Source organism: Camelus bactrianus, chromosome 24 (assembly GCF_048773025.1).
Source record: "Camelus bactrianus isolate YW-2024 breed Bactrian camel chromosome 24, ASM4877302v1, whole genome shotgun sequence".
Lineage (NCBI taxonomy): Eukaryota > Metazoa > Chordata > Mammalia > Artiodactyla > Camelidae > Camelus > Camelus bactrianus.
In genome coordinates, this window is record NC_133562.1 from 11,289,329 (window position 1) to 11,314,610 (window position 25,282).

At 40.1% G+C, this 25,282-nt stretch overlaps 1 protein-coding gene across 1 annotated transcript in view; it reads left to right on the forward strand.

Annotated features, from left to right (window-relative positions):
* Positions 1–15,481, forward strand: part of TAF4B (TATA-box binding protein associated factor 4b) — an 83,974-nt gene extending 68,493 nt beyond the window's left edge. The window contains exon 15 of the mRNA XM_010969031.3: positions 13,635–15,481. Coding sequence (XP_010967333.1) covers positions 13,635–13,802 — 168 coding nt within the window. The 3' untranslated portion in view covers positions 13,803–15,481. The remainder of the gene's footprint in view (positions 1–13,634) is intronic.
* The last annotated feature ends 9,801 nt before the right edge of the window (positions 15,482–25,282 follow it).

Below are 25,282 nucleotides of genomic sequence, written 5' to 3' on the forward strand. Positions count from 1 at the left end.
CCTTCCCTTTTCTTTCAGTTTGGGCTTTATTCATCTACAAGTTTTTATTTTCAAAAACAAAAATCAGTCTTTTGCTTTTGTCTTCTGGGCTGCTGTTCTGTTTGGAAAACCCTTTCTTAATAATTAGACTTATGTTTTAGTGCTATACTATTTTACTTGTTAAGTATAAATCTTTGATTCATTCACAGGTTATTTTGGTTAAGAGCTGAGATACAGATTTAACTGTATTCCCTCAGTCTTCTCTCATTCTCTTCCAGGCTAGCAGATTGTCCCATCACTATTTACTCAACAATTCTTTCCCCACCGATTTGAAATGCCACTTTTATTACACACAAATTTGTATTGAATACAAATTCTTGTTTGTACTTGAGCCTGTTTCTGTATACTCTGAGCGAGTGCTACCTAATGGAACTTCTTGTGATAAAAACGTTCTGTGTCTGTGCTGTCCTGAACAGCTACATATGGCTGCTGAGCAGTTGAACTGTGGCCAGTGTGATTGAGGAAATGAAGTTTGAGCTTTAAAAAAACTACTGTAAGTGTTAATAGTCACAGGAGGCTAGTAGGTACTATGTAAGTGCAGCGGGACTAGTCTACTGACGTACGTCTGTTTATGACTATTGATGTGTTAGTACCAAATCTTTTTTTAACCATCTTAATCATCCTTAAGTGTACAGTTAAATGGTGTTAAGCATACTCACATTGTTGTACAACGTATCCCCTGAACTTTTTCATCTTGCAAAACTGAGATTCCGTGTCCGTTAAACAACTCCCCTTCTCCCCCTTTCCCAGCACCTGGTAACCACCATTCTACTCTGATTCCATGAATCTGGCTACTTAGATACCTCATGTATGTGGAATCATATAGTATTTATTTATCTTTTTTGTGACTGGTTTATTTCACTTAGCATAATGTCCTCAAGGTTCCAAATCTCCAAATCCAGTGCCCATAGAAAGAATACTGAGTATTTACTACCACAGAACATTTAGTGAAAATAGGGATCATGGGATAAGGTGGTCCTTCACAGTACCCTGGGGAACTTAGGGAAGGAAAAGGCTTTAGAGATTCTGAGCTCAGCATCTCCATAAGGGAGTGAAAGCCTCAGTGATTGCCCTGGAAGGTGCCTTTATCTCTTGTAGCCAGAGGTAGAGATTTCTAAAAACCAGACCCTAAATCTGATTTTGCAGGTGGCTGAATTACCGTGCATGTTCAACTTCTGGTCTTGTACAGTCTCTTGTGTTCAAGTTAACAACATTGGAAAGGAATGGAAAACTGAACGTTGGGATGGGGAATATGGGCAGATTCCAGTGAGGCGGAGAACCTTGAACTCCTCAGTTCTGCCTCACTGCCTTTGCCAGTCCTTCCACCCCTTCTCAGGGAGCTTAGTCTCCTGAGGGAGCTGTGATGGCTGCCCTTAAGGCCGTTGCCTTGCAGGAGACCACGTATCTTCCTCAGGAACTATCTTCACCACCTGTCATTGCTTCAGTACCTACAACACCCCCCGGAGAATGAGGTACTAAGATCACCCATGAGAGAGTATGATACACACTTAAAGAATTGCGTGGTTTTGCCTGCAGTTACCTGGGGAATGGTGTGGGATCAGAGTAGCCAGAATATAAAGTTGATCAGGTGATTTTTTTGATGTGGGCACACTGAACAGAGAGATTCCAGAGTGAAGGGATTAGGTCAGAGGACTAGGAGTGGTTTGTCAGTTGATTGAACATTTCATTATTCTAAAAGGTGGCCTAAACTCAAGTTGAGGTAGATGCTAGAACTTTGAGGAAGTTACCCAAAGGCTTAGGGAGATTCGAATGCTAAAGTGGATTTTTCATTTTAAAAAAACTTGATCACATGTGTCCCCTGGGTGGGCCCAGAGGAGACTCCTTTCCTCAAAGTTCTGAGAGGCACATTCATTGGAGGGGCCTCAGCATCGCTGGGGAGCTCTGTTGGCTATTCTCTTTAAACCAGTAATGATGGGTTAACTCTTGCCATCAAACTAGGATCCCTGAATTTGTAGGAGTGAAAGAGTGCCCAGGAGGCAGAGGCAGGTACTGGTGCTTGACTGCTAAAGGCAGAGTTGGTGTGGTTACATAGCCCAGGAAGTAGTCACAACAGCCTCCGCTGCAGGGGTCTTTGGCACTGGCTGGCTGATCATGGTGTCCCTACGACTGAAATGGGTCGGCAACCTGTTAAGTCTGTTAAGTCTTCGCTGATGTGTAAACAGAGCAACTAGAGGCCTGGGGAACAGAAGTGTGACTGGATGGTCTCAGTAAAGAGTTTAGAGCGACTCAACTAGTCCCCACACCTAGGCCAGTTTGCAGACCCAATGCCTTTGAATGAAGGGAAAGTCAGTTCCTCCTGAGGAAAGACTCTACAACATAGCCAAAATTTTATGCTGTGAATCTCCGTCTTTCCTTTCCCCCAAAGACCTATAGCCGTTTGTTAGAGTGACTGGGCACTGGGGAAGGGGAAATTCACATTGGTTCACTGACCTGTGGAAGTGAGAGAAAGTCCAGTGGAAGCCACTAGAATGTCACCTCCCTACAGAAATAGTAAACTATTGCCTGGAGGGACTGCAGAGCTACCATTAAGGATTTGAAAGATGCAGAAGTGGTGATTCCCCTCACATCCCCATTCGACTCACTCGTCTGGCACTGAAGAAGACGGATGGGTCTTAGAGAATGATGGTGGATTATCATGAACTTAATCAGGTGGTGGTTTCAATTGCAGTTACTGTTCCAGATGTGGTTTTACGGCCGTAGCAAGTCAGTGCAATTCCTGGCATTTGATATGCAGATGTTGATTTGCTTTTTTCCTCTATGCTTATTAATATAAGACCATCAGAATTAGTTTGTTTCTAACTGGCAGATTCAGCAGTATACTTCACCAGCCTGTCTTGGGGCTAAATCAAGCCTTATGTCATGAGCCAGTGTGCAAGAATCTGGATGGCCTCTCCCTCCCACAGGACATTATGCTAATCCATTACATCGATATCATGTTGTCAGAGCTGGTGAGCCGGAAGTCACAACTCCTGTAGACGTTGTACATGCGTGCCAGAGGGTTGCAAATAAGTCTCACAAAAACTAGGGGGCCTGTCATCTTGGTGAACTTCCTAGGAGTCCAGTGGTTTGCAGCATACTGAGATACCCTTTCCAAGGTAAGAGACAGCTTGCTATATCTGGCTTCTCCCATCACAAAGAAAGGGGGAATATTTGAATTTCAGAGGCAACATACACATCACTTGATCTGAAATGAGGACTGTCCCTCTTTCCACAAGCTTTGCTCTGCTCTGTTGTCCTAATCAGAGCTCCAAAGCTACCCCTTTCTCTTTCATTTTGTGTCTGGGGTCTGTTCTTCCTCCTTTCTCTTTTATTTCCTGTGAGTCCTTCGCGGTCAACTCTTCCCGAGTCCTTTTCCTTTTCCTGTCACTTAAACCTTTTCATTCCTCAGGCTGGTGATTTTCTTAAGTGTTCCTCCCTTGTCTCTGTAATGTGAATTTTCATATTTAAAATTTTTATTTTCATCCAGATGAATGTTTATTGTAGAAAACTTAGAGAAATAAATGTAAAATAATTCATACCCAATCACATTTTTATAAAATTTATAGTGTAATTTTTTATAACTTTCTTTTTACTTAATGAATAACATATGCGTCTCATCCATGCCATTTAACTGTTTTACACATTTCATTGGCATACTGTGATTTATCCATCTCCCCTACTGGACATGTTTTAGCTTCCAAAGTAATATTGTGTGAACCTATTTGTAATTAAATCTTTGACCATGTTCCCCCACCCCCCAGAAATAGAATTGCAAGGTCAGACGAGATACTCATTATTAAAGTTCTTTTAAAATATTTACTGCCAGTTGTTCCCCAAACTTGAACTAGTGTACGTCCCTACCAGCAGTACATGAACGTGTTTATTTGCATCTCATCAGTACCAGATATTGTTATTTTACAAACTTTACGCCGTTTGTTTCTTCTCAGTCTTTTGAATTGTGAATACTCTATTTTCTATTTAGAAGTCATAATGTATTTGTTGGGATGGCATTTGTGTTAGCTTATTCATTCATTCGGTCACCCACTTGTGCTAGATACAGTGATGAGAAGAAAGAATTAGGTATTGGCTTGCTTGGAATTTATGGTCCAGAAGTTACAGCTTTATTACAGTAGTGCTGGATTCACACTGATCTGGCCTATTTTATTTTGCCTTGTAACTAAGCATGAATCGGGGAATCCTTGGAGCCTGTGATACAGGACGCTGATGATGGACTTTGTTAGCGTGGCGGTCTTTTTAGCAGTAGGCCGTGGATACTTGTGATTAACTGGAAATTAACATAGTGTGTATAAAAAATCAAGTTATCTCTGCAGAACTGTCTGTGAGCCTTTAAGATTCCTATGTCTTTTCCTCAAGTATTTTTAGTGTTACATTCCTCTGCTCCAGTAAGTATTTTGGTCACTATTCCTCCCAGGGCAAATAGTGTCTTAAATGTAATATTTGAAGCTTTATATGGTATTTTTTCCTTCAGAGCACTTTAATTATAGTTGGCATAATGATGAGGAAATGGTAAGAGAGGTTTTTTACCTCCTAAGTTGTCGGGCTTTAAAATGACTCCTGTAAGCTATCAGGCTCCCAGGAAGCAGTGTTTGAAACAGAGTGTCTGTATGCATACTCCGTCTGTAATTGAGGCTGGTATTATTCTCCTTAGGTTTTTCAATTGTAGTTGTCTCACGTGGCCAGTTATATTGTTATACTTGTTCCCTAATATTATGCTGGTACCTGTTTGTTTCAGTGGCTTATGCATCTGTTTGGTACATGTAATAGTGACTATGGAAAGGGTGTGTATGTTATATAGGATTGCCTATAATAAATATCAGTCTGGTCTTACAAGGTTTTCCAAAGTGACAGCTGAGTATTAATTAACAACAAACTAATGTTTATGGCAGAAGTGGTTGGTAACTCCGTTGCTAAGCATACATTTCATGGTTCAAATGACAGTTAATTTCTCTGCAATATTCCCAAATAAAATGTTCAGATTTTCTAGTTAATGTTGCCAGTGAAAACCCAGGTTTACATGGAAAAATTCAGTGTATCTGCCTTAAATATTGCAACAGTACTTATTTAGAGTATGTTGTTGAACTATTTATGCATTTTTCTTAAGAATACATGAGTCTTGAAAAGAATAAATGTAAGTTGCTTTTGAAACGTATATTTGAATTTGTTTGTTTGACTTATTAGACTGTGCCAATCTTTTGGTTTTTTGTTGAAGTGTAATTCACATACCATATAATTCACCATGTTTAAAGTGTACAGTTCAGTAGATTTGAGTGCAGTTGGCCCTCCATACTTGCATGTTCCACATCTGTGGATTCAACAAACCACAGATTGAAAATATCTGAAAAAAAAAATTCCAGAAAGTTCCAAAAAGTAAAACTTGAATTTGCCTAGTGGTGGCAACTATCAACATAGCATTTACATTGTAGTAGGTATTACAGATAATCTAGGGATGATTTAAAGTATGCTGGAGGATATATGTACATTATATGTAAATGATGTGTCATTTTATATAAGGGACTTGGGCACCACAGATTTTGATATTCACAGGGGATCCTGGAACCAATCCTCTGCAGATACCTAGGGACAACTGTATATTCACATGGCTGTGCAACCATCTGTCTCTCGATTTGCTTATTCTGGGCATTCATATGAAGGGAATTATACAATATTTGACTTCTGACTTCTTTGACTTAGCACAGTGTTTTCAAGATCCATCCATGTGCTGGCATATATCAGTACTACATTCCTATTTATGGTCAAATAATATTTCATAAGTTGTGTTCTTTTTTTTTTTTTAACTGTGGTTGTGCATTTGTCTCTGCCTACCTGTAAATTACTGCTTCTTTTATTTGATGGTCTGTTACTGGTTACAAACACATTATGTCTTTTTGATGAATTGTCCCCTTTGGTTATTGTGAAATGATTCTCATTTCTAGTAGTATTCCTTGTCTTAAACCTTACTGTATTTGATATCATAGCCACACCAGCCTTCTTGTGCTTGATATTCAAGTGGTTTATTTTTTCTCCATCCATTTACTTTCAGCCCATCTGTGCCTTCATTTAAAGCTGATCTCTTTTGAGTAGCATGTAATTGAGTTTCAGATTTATATCCAGTCTAAAAATTTATTTGGACTATGTAGTCCATTTACATTTAATGTAGGTATTACTGTGATTGGATTTGAGTCTGCCATCTTGCTATTTGTTTTCTTTGTCCTGTCTTTTTTCCTTTCTTGTCATCTTTTGAGTCAATCAAGTAGTATTTTAGTATGTCATTCTATATCCTTTGTTGGCTTCTTAACTATACCTGTTTTATTTTTTCAGTGGTTACTGTGTCTGTTTAAAGGTACAATATGTATCCTTAACTGACTACAGTTAATCTTAAATTAATGCCACTTCACCTATGTAAAAATCTTTTAACTATATAATTCCATTAGGCAGATCCCTCCCATCCTTTGTGCTGTTGTCGCCTGTTTTACTTCTGCATATGTTTTAACCTCCATAGTACATTGTTATTACTTGGTCATATATTTTTTAAAGAATTTATGGAAATAAAAATAGTTTTTAAAGTATTTATCATTTCTAGTGCTCTTTCATTTTTCCTGTAAATTCATGTATCTTTTTAGTATTTTTTTCCATCGGTATGCAATTCACCAACTCTAGAATTATCAGAGTTTTAATTAAACAATGCTACTATTAATATATTTAAATATACTGGTAAAAATCTACCTTTAGTTATAAGGCACAGCAATCCTTACTGATATTGTAGCTTTTTTTTTTTTTTTTTAAAGCATTCACATCCTCCAAGGATAAAATCAGAGCTGGTTCTGAAAGAAAAATCTTTAACTGGTACTCCTTTAAAGAAGTTTTCTTAAAATAATAGATAAATAAAACTTATTTCTGGACATAGTTTACTTGAATTTTTAGAGGACTTTGTAAGTATCTTCCTTAAAAGTTGAAGAAAATAACCAGAGTATAAAGAGGATAGTCCTAACATGGGCTTTTCAACTTGCAGGAAGTTACTGCTTTTCAGAGTTGACTGTGTATTTGGTTATTTGCTTTTCTTGTGTGTTATATTACTTAGTGGGCTGTTCAGAGAAAGTAGCAGAAAATAGCCTTTTGAGCAAATCCCATCTGGTGGCAGCTTGGTGGAGATGAGTAGTGCTGAGGAACAAGTCATCAAAGGACTTTACCTTTACAGCTTTTCTCCCAGATTTATTTGGCTTAAAGCAGGATCTTGATTTTAAAGGTCCAAAACCCATAATATGGCTTATTTTCACTGTTTGGTCATTCATATAACTGGTATTATTGGGTGGCACTTGATGCATACCTGTACTGCAGACGTTGATTGGATACCAGCTAAATGCCAAACACTATATAAAATATTTACAGGTACAGAATCCTTCCTTTCCAGCGAGTGAGACAGTTAAAGAGGTAGTTGCTTTGCACCGGATAAATGTGATAGTAAAGCACAGAGCACCACTAACGTACAAAGAAGTTATACCTCATCTAGGCCTGTGGTCAGTTTGTGTTTGCAGCATTGGGGAAATGTTACCTGAGTTGAGTCTTAAAGAATTTAGGAATGTGATACAAGAATAGGACAGAGAGCTTGGAGAAGGACTTCCAGGAGGAGAGAATTACCTGTCTGGAACAAAGAGGAAAAAATATTCTATGGCATGATCAATAGTTTGAGACAGAGCAAGCAATGAAAGATGAGAATGTGGGGACAGGCTTTGGTATGCTCAGGGATGACTGTATGTGTCATGCTAGGATGCTTGGACTTGGTCCTGTAGGAGACTGCTAGCCACTGGAGCATTTTAAACAGGAAAACAGTGTTGTCAGATTACTTACTATTTTAGAAAGATCTTTCTCACTGCAGTGTGAGCAATATTAATCCTGGAAATAGGGAAATTTCTTAGAAGGTTGATGAAGTAATGTTAGGCAGAAGATAATGAAAGTGAAAACATAAAAAGAAGTAGCTGATTTGGAAACTGGTAAAGAAGCAGAACAGATAGGAAGTGTAGCTGGAATGAACAGGAAGAAAGGGATGACCCCTGGTGTTCTGGCTTAGGCACTGGAGGTGAGTGGTGTTACTATTCTTTTAAATGAGAAAGAGGAGAAAGGAAAGAAGTAATGATTTGAAACAAGTTAAATTTAGGATACTTACTTCATCAGGAAATTGAACAATGAGGTCTTTTAGTAAAGCATTCTTTGGGAGATAAAGATGGGGGATGGTCATTAGCATAGAACAGCCAGTATTTATAGCTCTTGTAATTGCACAACTAGAACTCAAAGCCCATGACTGCGTATCACATCAGTCTGCTTAGACATATTGCTTCTCTAAAAGACTGTTGAAACACAGATACTTAGAGGTGACAAAATTTTAGGGCAGAAGTTAACATGCAAGGTTGTCAGTATTCTGAAATAAAGGGATGAAAGGAAGGTGGTAAGAGGTGGGAGTTCTGTTGCTTCAGAAGTTCTGCTTGTTGACCAGCAGAGGGCAGTCAGTCTCTCAGTTCAGTATTTTCTACTCTGTGCTGCCCTTAAGGCTTAGAAGCTCAGGTTTTCAGAACAGAAATTTTCAGTGTACCTGTTACACTAGGCCAGGCATCCGGGGCACTTTTATTTACCCTTGCTTCTAAGACTTAGAGGATGTTCAGGTTTTGTTCTGGAGCCAGTTCTTCTTCCCCATCCCCTAGGCCCCATGTCTAATTATTTTTTCCCTAAGTTTGACTTGAGTCATCCTTTAAGACCTGCCATGGTGACAGGGGGTAAGCATAAAATCAAGTAGAAAGTTTGAGAAATGTAATGAATCTTTGCCTCTGTCTATTAAAAATGCCCAATTTTTGTTCCTAATTAAGTGCTAAGACCCAGGGATACATTTGTGTTTTCTTGGTCTAGTGATTCAGGGACTAGAATGGAAGAGGTGGGCATCAGCTCCTGGAGACAGTATTGATAAGCCTGGTTGGCTCTGTAGAGCAGAACACTATTAGATTTGAAGGGCTTATGTAAACCTTGCTGTCCCAGGATACACCCTTCATGCACCTGCCATATGTTTGAAATGCCCATTAGTTTACTTTTTAGCTTTAAGTATTCAAAGCTCAACTAAAATTAAAAAAAATTCACTGGGAGGGACAAGGTAAGTGTGGCAGGACAAATTATTTCTTTAAATTAGCTAGGACTTAGAGAAACGGGGATGGGCAGGAAAGTCTAATTAGATGTAACTAGGGGATGGAAGGAAAGATCTGGAACTAGGATTATACTGTTTCCTGTTTTTGGTTTGTTTTTGCTTTTTGGCTTTTTGTTTCCTGTTTATAAACCTTCAATGCCTCCCAACTGATGAGTGACATTTATAGAGTATGTACTGTATGCCAGGCATTGTCATTTCATGCTCAAGCCCACCCTATGAGATAATTATGGTAACTGTCCCTGTTTTGCAGGTAAGGAAGCTGAGGCACAGAGAGGTTAAAGTAGTTTGTCTGAGGTTGCTTATGGAGGAGACAACCTGTGTTCACCACTGTTCAGTCCTCCTGTGTATCTTATGCTGCCAGAACAGTTTCTTGTCCACAGTAGGTGCCCTGTAACCCAGGTAACTTTTGAATTGAATCAACACATGGACTAGCATGAAGCTAAGTGACTTTGCATGGTGGCTCTTGGAAACAAGAGGCCCCTTTGAAATCACTGAGACCCTCAGCCAGATTCATGAGGCCCCTGGGCTCAGAAGGATGTTATTTCTGCTTCTCAGTATAGCAGTAGCATAATTTAAGGAAACAGTGAAAAAAGAAGTAGAGATGCTTTTAAAGGTGTTACTTCACAGCACCTGTTCTATTAGGTTGAGGGGGAAATGTGCATAACTGGTTATTTGAATTACTTAGTGTCATTCTTAAAATGGTGTTATTTCTGTGAAATTAGTAGCTGATAGTGTTCAGTTTTTTCTTATTAGAGCAAAAAGAGTTCCTCAGAAGTTTCATTATAAAAATATGAAACTTCGTTTAGTGATATAATTGAACAATTTAATGAAGGCTAACTTAATCGACCTGGGAGTGTCAAAGAATGTTTATATCTTGGTTTGGTTACACTTCCAAAAACATTTGTTGTACACTTAGTAAGTGAATTATTTCTTTCATCTTCATTGAATTTCATCCTCTATTTTAGCTTTTTTTCAATCTAAGTGAAGAATGCAGATTAAGGAATATCTTCACATAGAAGGTCAATTAGGAAAACCCTCTGTTTCAGAAACAAATAGTACATTGTCCCAAGAGTCTTTTTTTTCCTTCTTACAAATTCTGGTCTCTTAACTACATTAGTGTTCTTTGGCATTGACTGTGCATGTAGTCAGAAATCAGTCCTAGGCAACTTTGGGGAAAGGACTGGGAGAGGAAGAAAATGAAAACTGATGGTGAAGGCAGGTTTGAGTTTGTGTGGCTCTCAGTTACCCATGCACATTCCACCCTCCTTGCCACAATAATTGAGAGGTAGCTGATTATTCTGGCCAGCTGACAAGTCAAATTATGGATTTTCCCAAGTCATAAGCTTAGGAATAAAAACGCTGTATATTTGTACCTAAATTTAAGAAAGATTGACTCTCTGAGCCAGTCACTCTTTGGAGGAAGAGAATGCTATCACCTTCGTAAAGCTGTGCATTATAAAAGGCATGTCTGTGGGGTTACTGAATGTCCCTTGGGGTTTGTTTCATTTATAACGTTGCCTCGGGCCTTCTGCTGCATCCTGTTGGAATGACCTCCTTTTCAACCCTGTGCTGGCAGCTGTGATACAGCTCTTTCCCTTGGATCCTTCGGGCTTGTCACATGACAGACATGAACTGTGACCTCTTTGTTCCTTACCCAGATGATTAGGTCTCCTTAATTTTTTTTCTATTAAACAATTTTGCCTATTTTCTTTCCTCTTTTTCCTCTTTGTTCCCGTTTATTTCCTACCTACACAGGATTTTTTTTTTTTTGATAGCAGTTTAATTTTCTTATTGAAGTATAACATCAATGCAGACAAGTATGTACAAAAGTAAATACAAATCATGAATAAGCTCACTGAATTTTCACAGCATGAACACACCCATGTAGACAAGCACTCAGGTCAAAAAAGAGAGGCAGGGGTGGGGGGAATATCGCCAGAATCCCAGAAAACCTCTCCTAGCTTCTTCTGATCACCTCTCTTCTCCCTTAAGGGGAATCATCCCAACTTCTAGAGCTTTACCTGGATTTGAACTTTATAGAAATGGAATCAAACTGTATGTATTCCTTTGTATCTGAATCCTTTCATTTAAGATTTTTGTGACATTTATCCATGGTACTCAGTTTGTTACTGCTGTGTAGTATTCCCTTTGTATGAATATTCTAGTTTATTCTGCTCTTAATGGGCATTTGGATTATTTCTAGTTTCGGGCTTTTATGAATAGTAGTGCTAAACATTCTCATACATGTCTTTTGGTAAACACATGACATATTTCTGGATATTTACATAGAAGTGAAATTGCCAAGGCAAAGTGTATCCATCTAGCCATTTAATTTAAAAATTCATGTAAAACACTAAATGAGTGATTTTAGGTGAACTCTTGGTAGGAAACATTTGTAAACATATATGGATTCAGCTTTAGCATAATATATGTCTAATTTTCGGCTAAGAAAAATGTCTAGTTAAAAGTACCATAGTTTTAAACAGATAATTCCTGTATACGACAAAATTGCCATGCAGTGCCCGTGATATGTTTTATTAACTTTCTTCCTAATGTGTCCCTTTTATCCAGTGTTCCAAAACTGAGTTAGTGGGCTTATTCAGTAAAAATCTTATGAGAATATTTTGATGGTGGTGGTAGTTTGTAAGAGTTAAGATTACACCTGTCAGCAGGGAAAGTGGTGTGCTGGGGCTTGACGGCCATGCTCAGCCGAAGCTATGGGGCTGGCACTTGCGTTTGTACAAATTGCATTCTTGAGCAACACCTTTGCCAGAGGTGATGAGAGACCAGCTCTGCGCCTTAGAGAGGCTTTAGAAGAAGCAGGCAGGCAGTTGTGCAGCCAAGAATAATCTCTTTGTCTGTTTTTTTAAAACGTGGACTTCCCAAAATTTGTTCCATGGATGCTTTTGAACAAGTTTAACCTAATGAGTATAGAAATGTGATTATGATGTCATATCCCTTCAAAAGAGAATAGCATCTTTGAAGGAAATTTTATTTGACTGTGAGATAAAATGCCCCCAGTCATTCTGTGAACACGTATGGAATTAAGTTGACTTGTTTTGACCATAGTGTTTTGGAGACATTAAAGAAGATTTCCTTACTTTCCATTAAAATAAAACAGAGCAAAACAAAAAATATTGAGAGTAATTAAAAATTGATAGTTATAAAAGGATAGTAATGAAACCGGAAGATTTACTTCTTGTGTAAATATCTTTCCTTGTGTAAGTCTTTCGGGTGGAGAAAGGAGGGTTTGCCAATCAAATTGAGATGTTTTTGAAACAAAGTATGGTGGTTAAAAAAAAAAAGGAGAATAAAGGATTCATTTTTGCCAAATTATCCTTTGTTTGAGTATTCTGTGTTTTTCCTCTCTTCTTCCAATCTGTTTTTTATAAAATAGTGGTGTGGAGATATATTGATATACAGAAAACTATATTAATGCAGGAGTATTGGATTTGATCTAGTGGGTATGTGTTGATGGTGGTATGGTAGCATACACAAATTACTATAATAAACTTAAGTAGTTGCCACAGTGAGAATTCTTGCAGGGAATGGAGGGCAAGTAGACACATTTGAAATGGGTCTTAAAGGATGAGTAGATAGGTGTTGAATGGCTTTTGGCTGATCTTGGCAGCGGGAAGTAAGGCTAAGGGAAGGCAGATGATGAGTTTGTACCTGATATGATGTATAATATAGAAGAGACTAAGAGCATTCACTTTAGATCAGATCAAAAATTGAGTCCCAGCTCAGTTTTGCTGGTGACCTTCATCAGTTTCCTCATTTGATAAATGGGGACGGCACCCATATAACTTGCTGCAGTGTTATATAAAGGAAAAGAGATAACACGTGGAAGGTGCTTAACGTAGCTCTCAAACTGTAGCAAGTGCTCAGGTAGTTACTCTGGACAGTGAGGCACCGTGAAAGGATTTTGCACATGGAGTGGTGGGATCTGAACCATGGAAGGCTTTTACTTTTACTTTTGTAATTGACATATGAAAGGCTGCACACATATGGAGTGTACAGTATGACATACATATATACACCTGTGAAATCATCACCACAATCAAAGTCATGACCACATCGATCACTCCCGAAAGTTTTGTCTAAGACCTTTAAGGAGGACAGTCTGCCCTGCGATGTGCAGCAAAGAACGGAGTGGAGAAGGCAGTTAAGAGGCTGTGGCCGTGGCCCAGGTGAGAGAGAATGAGTGAGGTCATAAACGCGGTGTGGTGGCAGTCTGGGCTGCTGGAGGACAGGCTCGAGCTGCATTGTGGTATTGTCTCCAGCACCTAACCCAGGGGCTCGTGGGTAGTGGGTTCTCGCTGAATTGACGGGTTCTCCCTTTATGAAAGACTGCTTATTTTAAACTTGTTTCTCCATTTATTTTATTTAGGGCTTAAAAGACAACCTTTTTGCTTCTGGGGCATCTAACCTGACAGCCACCAAACAATTGCTTCGTCCAAGAATCACGAGAGTCTGCCTCAGGGACCTGATCTTCTGTATGGAGCAGGAGAGGGAGATGAAGTACTCCCGAGCTCTGTACTTGGCCCTTCTGAAGTGACCTCGCCCCTCTCCGGCCACGTCCTTGCTATTTACTGCCAAAGAAGACGTGAAGAGCGTTGCCACGCTGTCCTGAAATTTCAGTTTCTAGAAAACAGTCACCAATAGGGAAGACCATTGTTTACAGTTATAAACTTTTATTAAATCTTACTTATGTATCCCGTGGGGGTTCTTAATGACTAGGAGTCAGCGTTGTCTTCTGAAAATCGGTTGTGAAATACAGTTTACACAGGTAGGCATTTGCCTACCTATGTGTTTAATTATAGCAAGACCCTGTTTGTTACTGCCTGCTTCATTTGCCAGACTGTTAACAGGTAAGATGTCTTTCCCTAATACAGCCTGCATTGAGATGCAAGAGGAAGGAAGAGTCACTGCTTACCAAGAAACTGTATGTATTTCATCCCATGCTGAACCTGACTCATAAAGTGTTAGGTTTTCTGGGCTGGAATCAGAAATTGCTGAGCTAATTATGATAATCACCTTCTGTAGTTGAAGGTGACAAGCCACAGCTTAGGGCTTGTGGTGGCTTTGGTCAGCTGAGTCCTGGTGTTGTCAAAACTGAGACAGATGGGGATAGTTTGTGCCTGAGGTTGCTGTTCCCTGGTTCACATGACCATACGCTGCTTCTGATACCAAGTGAGGGGACATCTTGTCAAGGAGACCTTAAAACTGAAGCTGCTGATATACCTCGTTGAAAAATGGAAAAGATGGAGAGTATTGGAAGAGATGATGGGATGTTGCGTCCAAACTGATGGGAGGAATATGAAAATGGAATCATAAATCAGGAAATGTGCTGCATGTGCCTGAGAAGGGCCGTGGTGGAACTGGAACTCCAGAGCAACAACTACATGTTTCATTGATGGGAGAACATCACAGCCCAATCAAGAAGGAAAAATGTATCAAACATTTCCAAATTACAGTATTTCAAAAGGAAGAAGTTATTTTTTGTTTTGTGTATTGCTTTAAATCTTAAGAAGGGTACTTTTAAAAACTCTTTTAGTTACCCTAAGTTTTAAGCATCTTGTTGCATTTAAAAAAATCCTAATTGATGATAAATTTTAGCAACAGGACTCCATTTTGGGTCCTATACTCAAAAGGTTATGTCAGCATCTTACTCTTGGAAATCTTGGCTCTAAATATATTATGAAAAGCATGTTATATATTCTCCTCTGGGGAGGAAGCTGACATTTTGCAAAGCAAACTCTTCTTTTTTTTTTTTTTTTTTTTTTAATTCCACTTTTGTGGCATGTAGCTGGTAAAAAAAAATAATAACTTAGTTATTAAAAGAATGAGTAAAGCCTCCAAATAAGGCAAAAAAAGAGGGGGGGGGGAAGCTGTGCTTAGAAAAAGAATTCAGGGGGAAAAGAGAAACCTCAAGTATGCTATTCTCCATCCTATTCTTCCCATCGGGACTGTTATGGCCATATTCTATACTGTAGTAAGTTTTACATTGGCCACGTTTTTGGTTTCAGCAAGTTATCATGTAAAATGCTATAAATTATGTATATGATAAAAGAGTCCTTTAAGAAGAGATCTATACCTGAAGTTGTTTTTGTATATTTAAATGCTTAGCTTTATTTTTTGTAAAGTGCAGCACACTCCCATATTTGTGTATAATCTTATTGATCAGATGTTTAAAGTTATTTCCAACACTTCATTAAAATAATTATTTTATTATAAGATTAACTTTGCTCAGTCTCTGACTTTGAAAACCAGTATCTCTAGAAGTTGGCCGCTGAAGTTGGGGCCTGGGCAATGGGTCATATCTATCTGGAAGTAGATCTTTCTTGGCTCTGATTGGTACTTACTTTGGAGTGTCAGCATTTATGGGTTCCAGAACCTCACTTCAGATCCAACTTCCTATATCGCTTTTCTTTGAAACAGTTGTAAATTTGCATGGTATTTGACTTACAATGCATGCTTCACATATTCATTACAAAAGCTTTTCTTGGCCCATTGAGGTTTTTTTACGAAGGTATTCTTTTTCAAAATTTATTTTTAATATTCATTTTTAAACTTTGTGTCCTGAGGCATATACAAAAGAGCAAACAGTGGACCCAAGATATTCTTCCACTCAGTTTGCAGAATGGGGGCCTTGGGCAGATTTGATCTATAAATGCATTCTCTGTGACTCACACAGTGCGGCCGATACTTTAATTCATAGAAATCTATATTTCCACTTCTTTCGAAAAATTGGAAGATCTGGAATCACTAGGTGCACCTGTTTGTATGACAGTCTGCTGGAGCCAGTAATTGGCTGTCCCCTTTAGATATGGGGGCATAAGTTTACCTTCCCTTGTCTGATCCCTTTAAGTGTTGAAATTTGAGACCCTCTGCCTTCAATATTTATCTTGAGTGATGAACGGTAAAAGGAAAATACCAGAAATTCTCTACTTACTTCTTTTTAAAGCAACTTGATTGAGGTATGTTCTACATGTAAATTTCACCATTTTATCCAGTAACTGTAATATGACTGATGGAACTCTTAAATTGTTTCTTTCTGAAAAGCTCTTAAAGATTCTCTTAAGAGAAGCAAAGTTTAACATCCTTTTAAAACTTTTATTTCCTGAAATCTGCTTTGAGGTAAATTTTGTTTCATTGGAATTTTGACAAAACTTTATTTAGAATTAAAACCATTTACACTAGTTATGTCATAGTTACAGCAAAATGTAAAAGTAATATTAGGGCACATTCTTTAGAAAAATAAGAAACCAAGATCTCATGCTGATCAAGTTGGACTTGATGCCTAGTTGAACAATGAACCAACTAAGTGTTTATAGAACGTTAACCTCAACAAGACGCAGTGATTCTTCCTTCAGGAAACAAAACTATAATGTGCCCTATGTTTATGTATGACCTAGTAACCAGTTTTTGTTTTGTTGTTTTTGGCGTTATTATATTTTCAGATACTTTCATATGCGTTGCTGCACTGAAACAATTTTTTTTTTTTAACTTTTAGGCAATTTACATCTAATACCAATATCTTTTTCTCTGACTTTTTACCGCCTGTTAATATTTTCACATGCATTTCAGTCGTCTGGCTTTGGTGCATTTCCATTTTCACTGTGGTTATTTCACCACTTGGAAAATTGGTCCTCAGTAGAATACTTTTGCCGTATTTTTCTTTTGGGAAACATTGAGAGACTGTTGTGCATGCAAGAAACCTAAAATGTTGGCCACCATGTATGTGGACACTGACTGGTTAGGTGAGAGGGACAGATGACGTAATCAGGCCAGGCTGATATCTTTCCAAGTCCTCTTATTTCAGTGGTACTGAGGCAGTGTCTCCCTGGCTGCTCATCTCAGTCTTGCCTCTTACCATTGTATGACCTTGGGTAAACTACTTAACCTCTCTGCCTTTGTTTCCTCATCTGCAAAGAATGGTACCTACCTGTGAGATGGTGGTGAGAATTGATTGAGTTTTGATAGGTAAAGCCCTCAGAACAGTATGTCACATATATAAACACGACGTATATATGAACACTGTACGTTGGTAATGGTTGTTACAATTGTATTAGTTCTGAATGGCATAACTGCACCTCCTTCCCGCCTCCCAGTACGGGGTTGTGTTGATGAAAGTCACTAGCTGAATGGATGAACCTAGGGTCTTATTTAACTATCATCACGTTCATGCAAATTCTGATGTATTGCATTTGGGATTTGAGGATGGGAGGCCAGAAGAAGAAAGGTATGATACTGTAGCGGAGCCGTTAAACAGTAATTCTAATGTTTGTGGCTTTGCCTGTTAAGTTTCTTACAGGTTTGAAAGCAGTAAGGAAGTCATACCATTATTTTTAAATCTTTAGTTGGAACTGTTGTAGATATGGTGAACATTCCCACTGTGTAACGGGGTCTCCCACGGTAATTCTCTTACAGACTCTCGGTCCCATGCTCTCCTCCCTAGGTTCACCTGCTTTTACCAGTTTCTTGTATCTCCTTCCGGTCATAGCCTGTATACACACAGGCACACAGTTGTAGGTTCCCCCTTTATTTGCATCTGGCAGCATGCTGATCTATCCGTTACCATTTCTGCATTCCCATTCTTCTTAATTCAATGTATACTATGTACCAGGCCAAGGGTCATAGTAGTATCTTGCTGTAATCTTTGGGAAAACAATGTATGAATTTTTCCTTGAGAGATTTAGTCACAGGTTTTCTTACTGTTTTGTAAATTTTCCTACTTCACTAGAAGAATCCAGTCTCATCTGAGTATGTGTTCACTGTTCCTCTTCCAAACAGTCCTGGTGAAAAGCAACCAGAGGGGTAGAGGTTTCCTCTGGGAGAAGGTAGGTAGAAGGAAAGATGAAGAAATCATTTAGGGAGAGAATTGAGTATTCCAGTTGTGATTACAAAGTTTCACTGACAGCAAGCACCCTTCTACCATGAACACTAGGATTGGAAGCCAACCTGAATGTCGGATCACTCTGAGCTCTTTTTTGTAAGATTGATAGTCTTCATTTAAAAGTAATAAATGGATAAGAATAGGGATGACCTCAATGTGAGGTTCCTGGGAGTGATTCCTAAAGGATGCCTGATACACAAAATACTCTTTTGTCAAATTTGTAATAATTTTCTGTATATGGGGCGCTATGGGGAACTCAGATGTATAAGATACTCCATGTCCTGGAGGACTTCTCCAGGACAGGGACTGTTTATACATAAACACTGATAATGCAAAGCAACACACACTCCACCTTAGGAGAAGTGTAAATAGTAGATTCTCATGGGTGCCTTTAAGAAAAAGTATATTACTTCCAAAGGGAACAATTGTGTTTACTCTCTCACAGAAGAAATAAAATTTGACCTAAGCAATGAAAAGAATGGGTAAGATTTTTTGGTTTTGGTGGATCCTTTTTTTTTTTAATGTTTATTTTTTATTAAAATGTAGTTGATTTACAATGTTAGTTTCAGGTGAACAGCAAAGCAATTCAGTTGTACATATACAGACATGTCTTTTCATATTCTTTTCCATTATATGTTATTATAAGAAATTGAATATAGTTCCCTGTACTATGCAGATGTCTTTGTTTATTTTATATACAGTAATATGTATCTGTTAATCCCAAGCTCCCTCCCCTGCCCTTTCCTCTTTGGTAACCATAATTTGTTTCCTATGCCCATGAGTCTGTTTTTGGTTTGTAAATAGAATTTATCTTTTTTGGGCGGGGGGGGGGGGAGATTTTGTAAGTCATGTATTCTTAGGCCTTCTAAGGGAAAGGATTGAAAAGCAAAAAAATACATATATATATATAAAGTACTTTTAGGGATGTGAATATCCAGGTCAGCTGATTATGAGAGTCATGTATGGGAGAAATGGAAAATAATTTTGAAAATTAAGATAGCAGCAACTGCTTATAGTGTCCAAGATTCATAGGTACAAAGGAATACAAAAGTCCCCTACCTTTGTCTTCTAGATACATTATAATTTTTTATTTCAACGAGATCATAGAAAAAGAGTGGTGACAGTTGCCTGAAACCAACCCCCCCACACCCAGAAGCTTTTCCCTTGATTATAACAATGATACAGTCTCCTTGTAGAAGATTTGGAAAATAAAAAGACTATAAGGAAAGTGAAAACACTTAATATTTCGGTGCATTTCTTTCTGTTCTTTTTTTCTGTGCTCAGTCTGTCGATGTTTCAGGTCATGCTGTTGATCCAGCTTGCTGTCCTTACCCACACACCATTGGAGATGCCAGGAAAAAACTGAGAAGAAACACAACCAGGAGAATAAAAATGTCACATTGGAGCTCTGTCCCTCAAAGTGATGTTGAGACCACGTTTCTGGTTTCCTCATTTAAGCATGTGGATTTGTTTAAAACAATTCCAATTTGCTGCACTTGGGTAAAATGGAAGTACCTTTTTTTGTCTCATCATGGCTTGCATTGGGCCTCTCCATGAGAAGATGACATGGAGGAAGAGTTGCCACAATTCTTTTCAGCGAATTCCATAGCAATGTTACCCATGAGGTTGGGGCTGTTTGTAATTTTAATGGAGACTTTGCCTGAAGATGATGGGGAAGGCGAGGATGTGCTGGTTGGCTTCCTGGGCTTTCGTTTCCCTAAATTAGAGAGGGAAGCTGTGCTGGGCCGTCTCCAAGGAACCTTTAAACTTTCAGGTGGCAACATGAGTGTCTCACTGGGTGCTTAGGAATGTTAATTCCTGTAAGAGTAGAAGGTGGTTGCCTCTAATGCTGTTGAGAGCAGTTGAATAAATGATGCATCGTGTCTTTTCCATCTCTTCTGCCGTTATCACAAAATAGAAGTCACGTGTGGTGCTGGACCAGACCCCAATCAAAGAACAATACAAGCGTCCTTATTGGATGAGTTTCCTAGAGCTGCTTTAATGAATTGCCACAACTGGGTGGCTTAATGCGTTAAATTCTCTCACAGTTCTAGAGGCCAGAAGTCTGACATCAGGTATCAGCAGGGCCACGCTCCCTATTCAGGCTCTGGGGAGAATCTTCTTTGCCTTTCCAGCATCTGGTGGCATTTGATGTTCCTTGGCTTGGCAGCAGGTCTCCAATGTCTGCTTCCATCTTGACGTGTTCTTCTCTGCGCCTTCTGTGTCCTCACTCTTTTTATAAGGACACCAGAATTTAGAGCCCGCTCAATACGGTACAATCTCATCTTGACCTTTAACTAACATCTGCAAAGACCCTATTTCTAAATGGGGCCACATTCTGAGGCTCCAGGTGGACATTAATTTGGGGGTGGAGGGGATACTAGTCAACCCACTATGGGAGCACATTGCATATGATTATGTATTCCTAATACTTTATTTTCTATCACTGACTTCAGTGGTTGCGGGAAACGTTAATGGTTGTTTTGTGTCTCCCTAAATGGGTGACTTAGAATCTTGAGGTTTGTCAAGACACCTGTCCTCCCCTTCTCCCCCCTTCTCTCCACTTTAGGTTCAGAAGTTCCTAGCAGGTGGCTCTATTCTGAGAAATGTGTCTTTGGTGTGGTTTAGACTGTGCCATCCTGGTGTTTACAGAAGCATATGCAGTGACTCTGTCTCAGAATCCCTTTGAGATTTTGAATGCTATGTACATGTTGACTCTTAAGGAAATTCTCCACACTATGAGTAAATCATAAGTTTATTTCATGTGGAAGTGCTGATTCTAACAGGTATCAAGTGTTAGAATTTTTTAATAAAAATGAACCCAGATCCTCTCTGCAAGAACTTCAAGAGAGTATAGATAGGCATGTCTCATTTAATTCCGCTTTGCTTTACAAATTGAAGGTTGTGGCAACCTGCGTCAAGCAAGTCTGTCAGCGCCATTTTTCCAATAGCATTTGCTCATTTTGGTGTTTTTTTTTTAACTTGTGAGATTAATTTTTTTAACTGAAGTATATAGTTGACTTACAATGTTGTGTTAATTTCTGGTGTATAATGTGATTCAGTTATACATATATATGTTTTCATATTCTTTTTCATTATAGATTATTACAAGGTATTGAATATAGTTCCTTGTGCTGTACGGTAGGAACTTGTTGTTTATCTGCTTTATATATAGTAGTTTGTATCTGCTAATCCCAAACTCTTAATTTAGCCCTCTCCCCTTCCTTTATCCTTTGTTAACGATAAATTTGCTTTCTATGTTTGTGAGTCTGCTTCTGTTTTGTAAGTAAACTCATTTATATCATTTTTTTAGGTTCCACATATAAGTGATATCGTATGATATTCATCTTTCTCTGTCTGACTTACTTCACTTAATATGATAATCTCTAGGTCCATCCACATTGCTGCAAATGGCATTATTTCACTCTTTTTAATGGCTGAGTAGTATTCCATTGTGTATATATACCATGTCTTCTTTATCCAGTCATCTGTTGATAGGCATTTATGTTGCTTCCATGTCTTGGCTACAGTAAATAATGCTACTATGAACATTGGGGTGTATGTATCTTTTCGAATTATAGTGTTCTCCAGATATATGCCCAGGAGTGGGATTGCTGGATCATATGGTAAGTCTGTTTTCTGGTTTTTTTTTTTTTCATTTGCTCACTTTGTGTCTCTGTGTCACATTTTGTTAAATATCTTGCAATATTTCAAACCTTCCACCAGCAAAAAGATTATGACTCACTGAAGGCTCAGATGTTAAGTATTTTTAAATTAAGATGTGTATATTGGTTTTTTAGACATAATGCTATTGCACACTTAGTAGACTATAGTATAAACATAACTTTATGTGGACTGGGAAACCAAACAATTTGTATGACTTGGTTTTAATGTGGTGGCCTGGTACCCCGGAGGCTTGTGATGAAGATGGCAGTGCCACCAGGTGGCTCCTCCACCAGTCAGTGGGTGTGTGGTGTCCCAACCATGTCTCCCCTACAGGATTGGACATTGTCTCCCAAACTGGAAAACCGAGGAGAGAAGCTTGGTGTTTCCCCTCTCACTGCCCTGTTCTCCTGGAGCAAAGCCTCTGGCTCCACAATCAAGATGGTAGACCTGTCTTACTTCCAGACCCTTCTATCCCTAACTGGAGCCCCTTGCCTTCCATTCGGGCACTAACTAAAGGCCTGTTAACCAACCACGGGCTCCCTGGTTATTTTGGGGGGTTGGAAAAGAGATCAGTTTATTGCTTAGAAGCCTAGTATATCCACTGTAGGAAGGGGTTTGAGAGAAGAAATCCCTTCCAAATACCATGGTAGGCTGGTGATTGAGCCCCAAGGGGTTTAGGTGGGGTCCGATGTGCATTTACAGGTACAAGAGAGATGAGCATCTGTCCTGAGACCAGCGCAGCCCCGCTGGTGTGGCCCTCACCGTCCACACTGGAAGAGAAGCCCTGAGTTACAGTGGGGCCAGGGGATGTTACCGGGGGGGTGGGTGCTGGGTGGGGTCTCACCTGGCTCACAGACCATGTGGCAGAGGCCACAGCTCAGAAACGTGGAGGTCAGGGACGCTCCTGACATTTGTTCTGCACCTCCGTGTGGGACAGGAGGCTGGCAATGTCCCCGGGAGGCACTCCTAGGAAGGTCTCCAAGTAGAACATACAGCCAAAGGGCAGAGGGAGGGACACTGTGGCTTGACAGTCAGTGCCGTCTCTCCCTACTCAAAATCTGGATCGGTGGTTTGACATTGAGGACCCGCAGCTGCTGCTTCTGTAGTTCAAGAGCCTGAGCGTCCCCACGCGTCTGCCCCCAGGTCGGGTTCGTGCTGCGTTTCCTTCGTGTGCGTGTTTCTCACGACTTGCCCACCTGGATGGCGGAGGGGCTCAAGGGAGGAGAGCCGAAAGGGTTATGGTGGGAAAGAATGAGGATGGGGCAGCAGGCAGCTCTGCCTTCCAAGCCCTCAGTGGCTGAACAGCCTGTGCTCCCGGCCGCCTTACTCTCCTCTCGGGTCCGCAGGTCCACCTGTGCCGGGGGAGATGCCTACCTTGCAGGGTCACTGAATGTCTAGTAAGCGAGTGCCCAGGGACGAGTCTGGGACGTGTGAGATGCTTCGTAAACTAAAAGGTAAGCGAACAAACAGACTTCCTACTAAATCTGACACCCTGTAGATATTTCCTTCTGACCCAGGACAAGCTCAGCTTCAAGAATTGCAGCTTTAGGGAAGTTTGGTGGAAAAGAATTTGTGAAATCTGCCCTGGCAGGAAGCATGGAGCTTGGAGTCCTGTCTTTGTGCCGCAATCAGGAAGTGTGTGCAGGAAAGAACGTGTGGGGGCTGTTTTCTCTGCACTGACGCCCTGCAAGCTCCCCGTGTCCGCTGCCATACGTCTTCAGGGTCTAAACAAACAAGATCGAGTGCAATATATGAAACAACCATGGGAGTGTCTTTTCATCCTGGATTGAACAATTTCAAACTTTCATCTGATGTTTTTTCAGGGGAAGGGAGGGGGGAGGGTCTTAACTCTTAATGAAAAATCAGACCTCAACATCTCCTGTAGAGCCGAGGCCTCTGGTACTGGACCTGGAGCCTTTGAGCTCTGAGAGTTTATTGTAAACATCAGTGTGGCCAAAACCCACAACCGAGTGCTGTTCCTGGGAAGTGAGTGGATGAGTGGTTTTTGTTTGTTTTTTTTTTTTAATTCAGCAAATAACATGGCTTCTCTCTGTATCTTTATTTCTCATGGGCTCTGGCTTTGCCAGGATGGTCAGTCTCTTTTATAGATAAATATGTGCTTATTTTATTAAAAACAAAAGCCACTTAAATGCAGATGGTGTGCTTCCTGCTTGCTAGTCCTCACAGATTCCTTGTTGCAACTGAAGCGGGCGTGTTACTTTGATAGCTGTATGAAATAACCTTAACTCTGCCTGGGGATATTTATAACAAAACATGCAGAATTATTGCACCATAAAGCCTGCTTCACTGATTCTTGCTGATTAAAAACTTTTTTTTTAAGACTAATGTAATAAAAGCCGAAGACCCAACAGCTGGAGCTCTGAAGACAGCCCAGCTGCAGCTACGGCAACTCCCCCTCTGCCCGTTGATTCAAACCCTGCGCCCGGAGCAGCCAGGCCTGCTCCGTGGCCCCTTCCCAGAGGCGCTTCATGCATCACCGACCTTCCCGCCCCAAGCCCAGGCAGGGTATGAATGGCCTTGGGAGGGACGGGCTTGTCTTTCTGCCACGCTGCAGGCCAGAGCCAAGTTTGGCTTCAGGAAAAACTAAAGCAGAGTCATCTCTGGTATTAAGCAAGGCCAACCCTGTCCCCTGGCAGACAGGCCAAACAGGACAGAGGCATTTCTAATTGATGGTAGAACCTTGCAGGTATAAGAAGTTGGCAGGAACTGACATAACCCTTTATTCCTCCTTCCAAGGTGCCCATTTACCGGGCATATCCTCTAGGGCACTGTGAAATCAGATCCATCAGTGGGGTTTTTTCCCTTGGCTGTTGGCCAGAATCAGACTGGTTTCGTCAGGCTTTGCGTGTGGACGCGGTGTGTGTTAATTGGTGCATTCAGCGTTAATCCGCATTTTCTTTAGGTGCTACCAAGAGCTTTCCCATAACCTCTCCCACCACCACCCTCTTCTCTTTTCTCACATCCCCTCTTCGTTCTTCAACCCCTCCCCTGGCCACACACGTTCTCACACAGACTTAATACTTCATCCGTCAGAGTCAGAGGTTTCCCTAAATTTAGCAAGGGCAGAAAATCTGTTAACAGAAAAAAGCATTTTCATATTCCTGACAGGTGACCAAAGAGAATTACAGCACATTCCTCCTAAGCCCCGCTGTCTGGGAGCTTGGGCTGAGAAGGCACTGCTGCTCTGTTAGAGGCGCCTCTGACCGCTGATCGCCGATCCTGGGTGACCCTCACTGCTTTTAATGAGACTGAATGGAATGAAAAGACTCATGAGCCAGGGAACACCCATGCGCCCCACACTCACTTAGAATACAAGCCTGTTGCTCTTACCTCTAGGTCTCCTGTGCACCCTCCTGATCCATCTCCTTCTCCCTCCCCTTGGAAGTGGTTCATCACCCTAAGTTGTGCGTTCATCAGTCCCTCCGTTGTTGTTGTTGGTTTTTTTTTTTTAA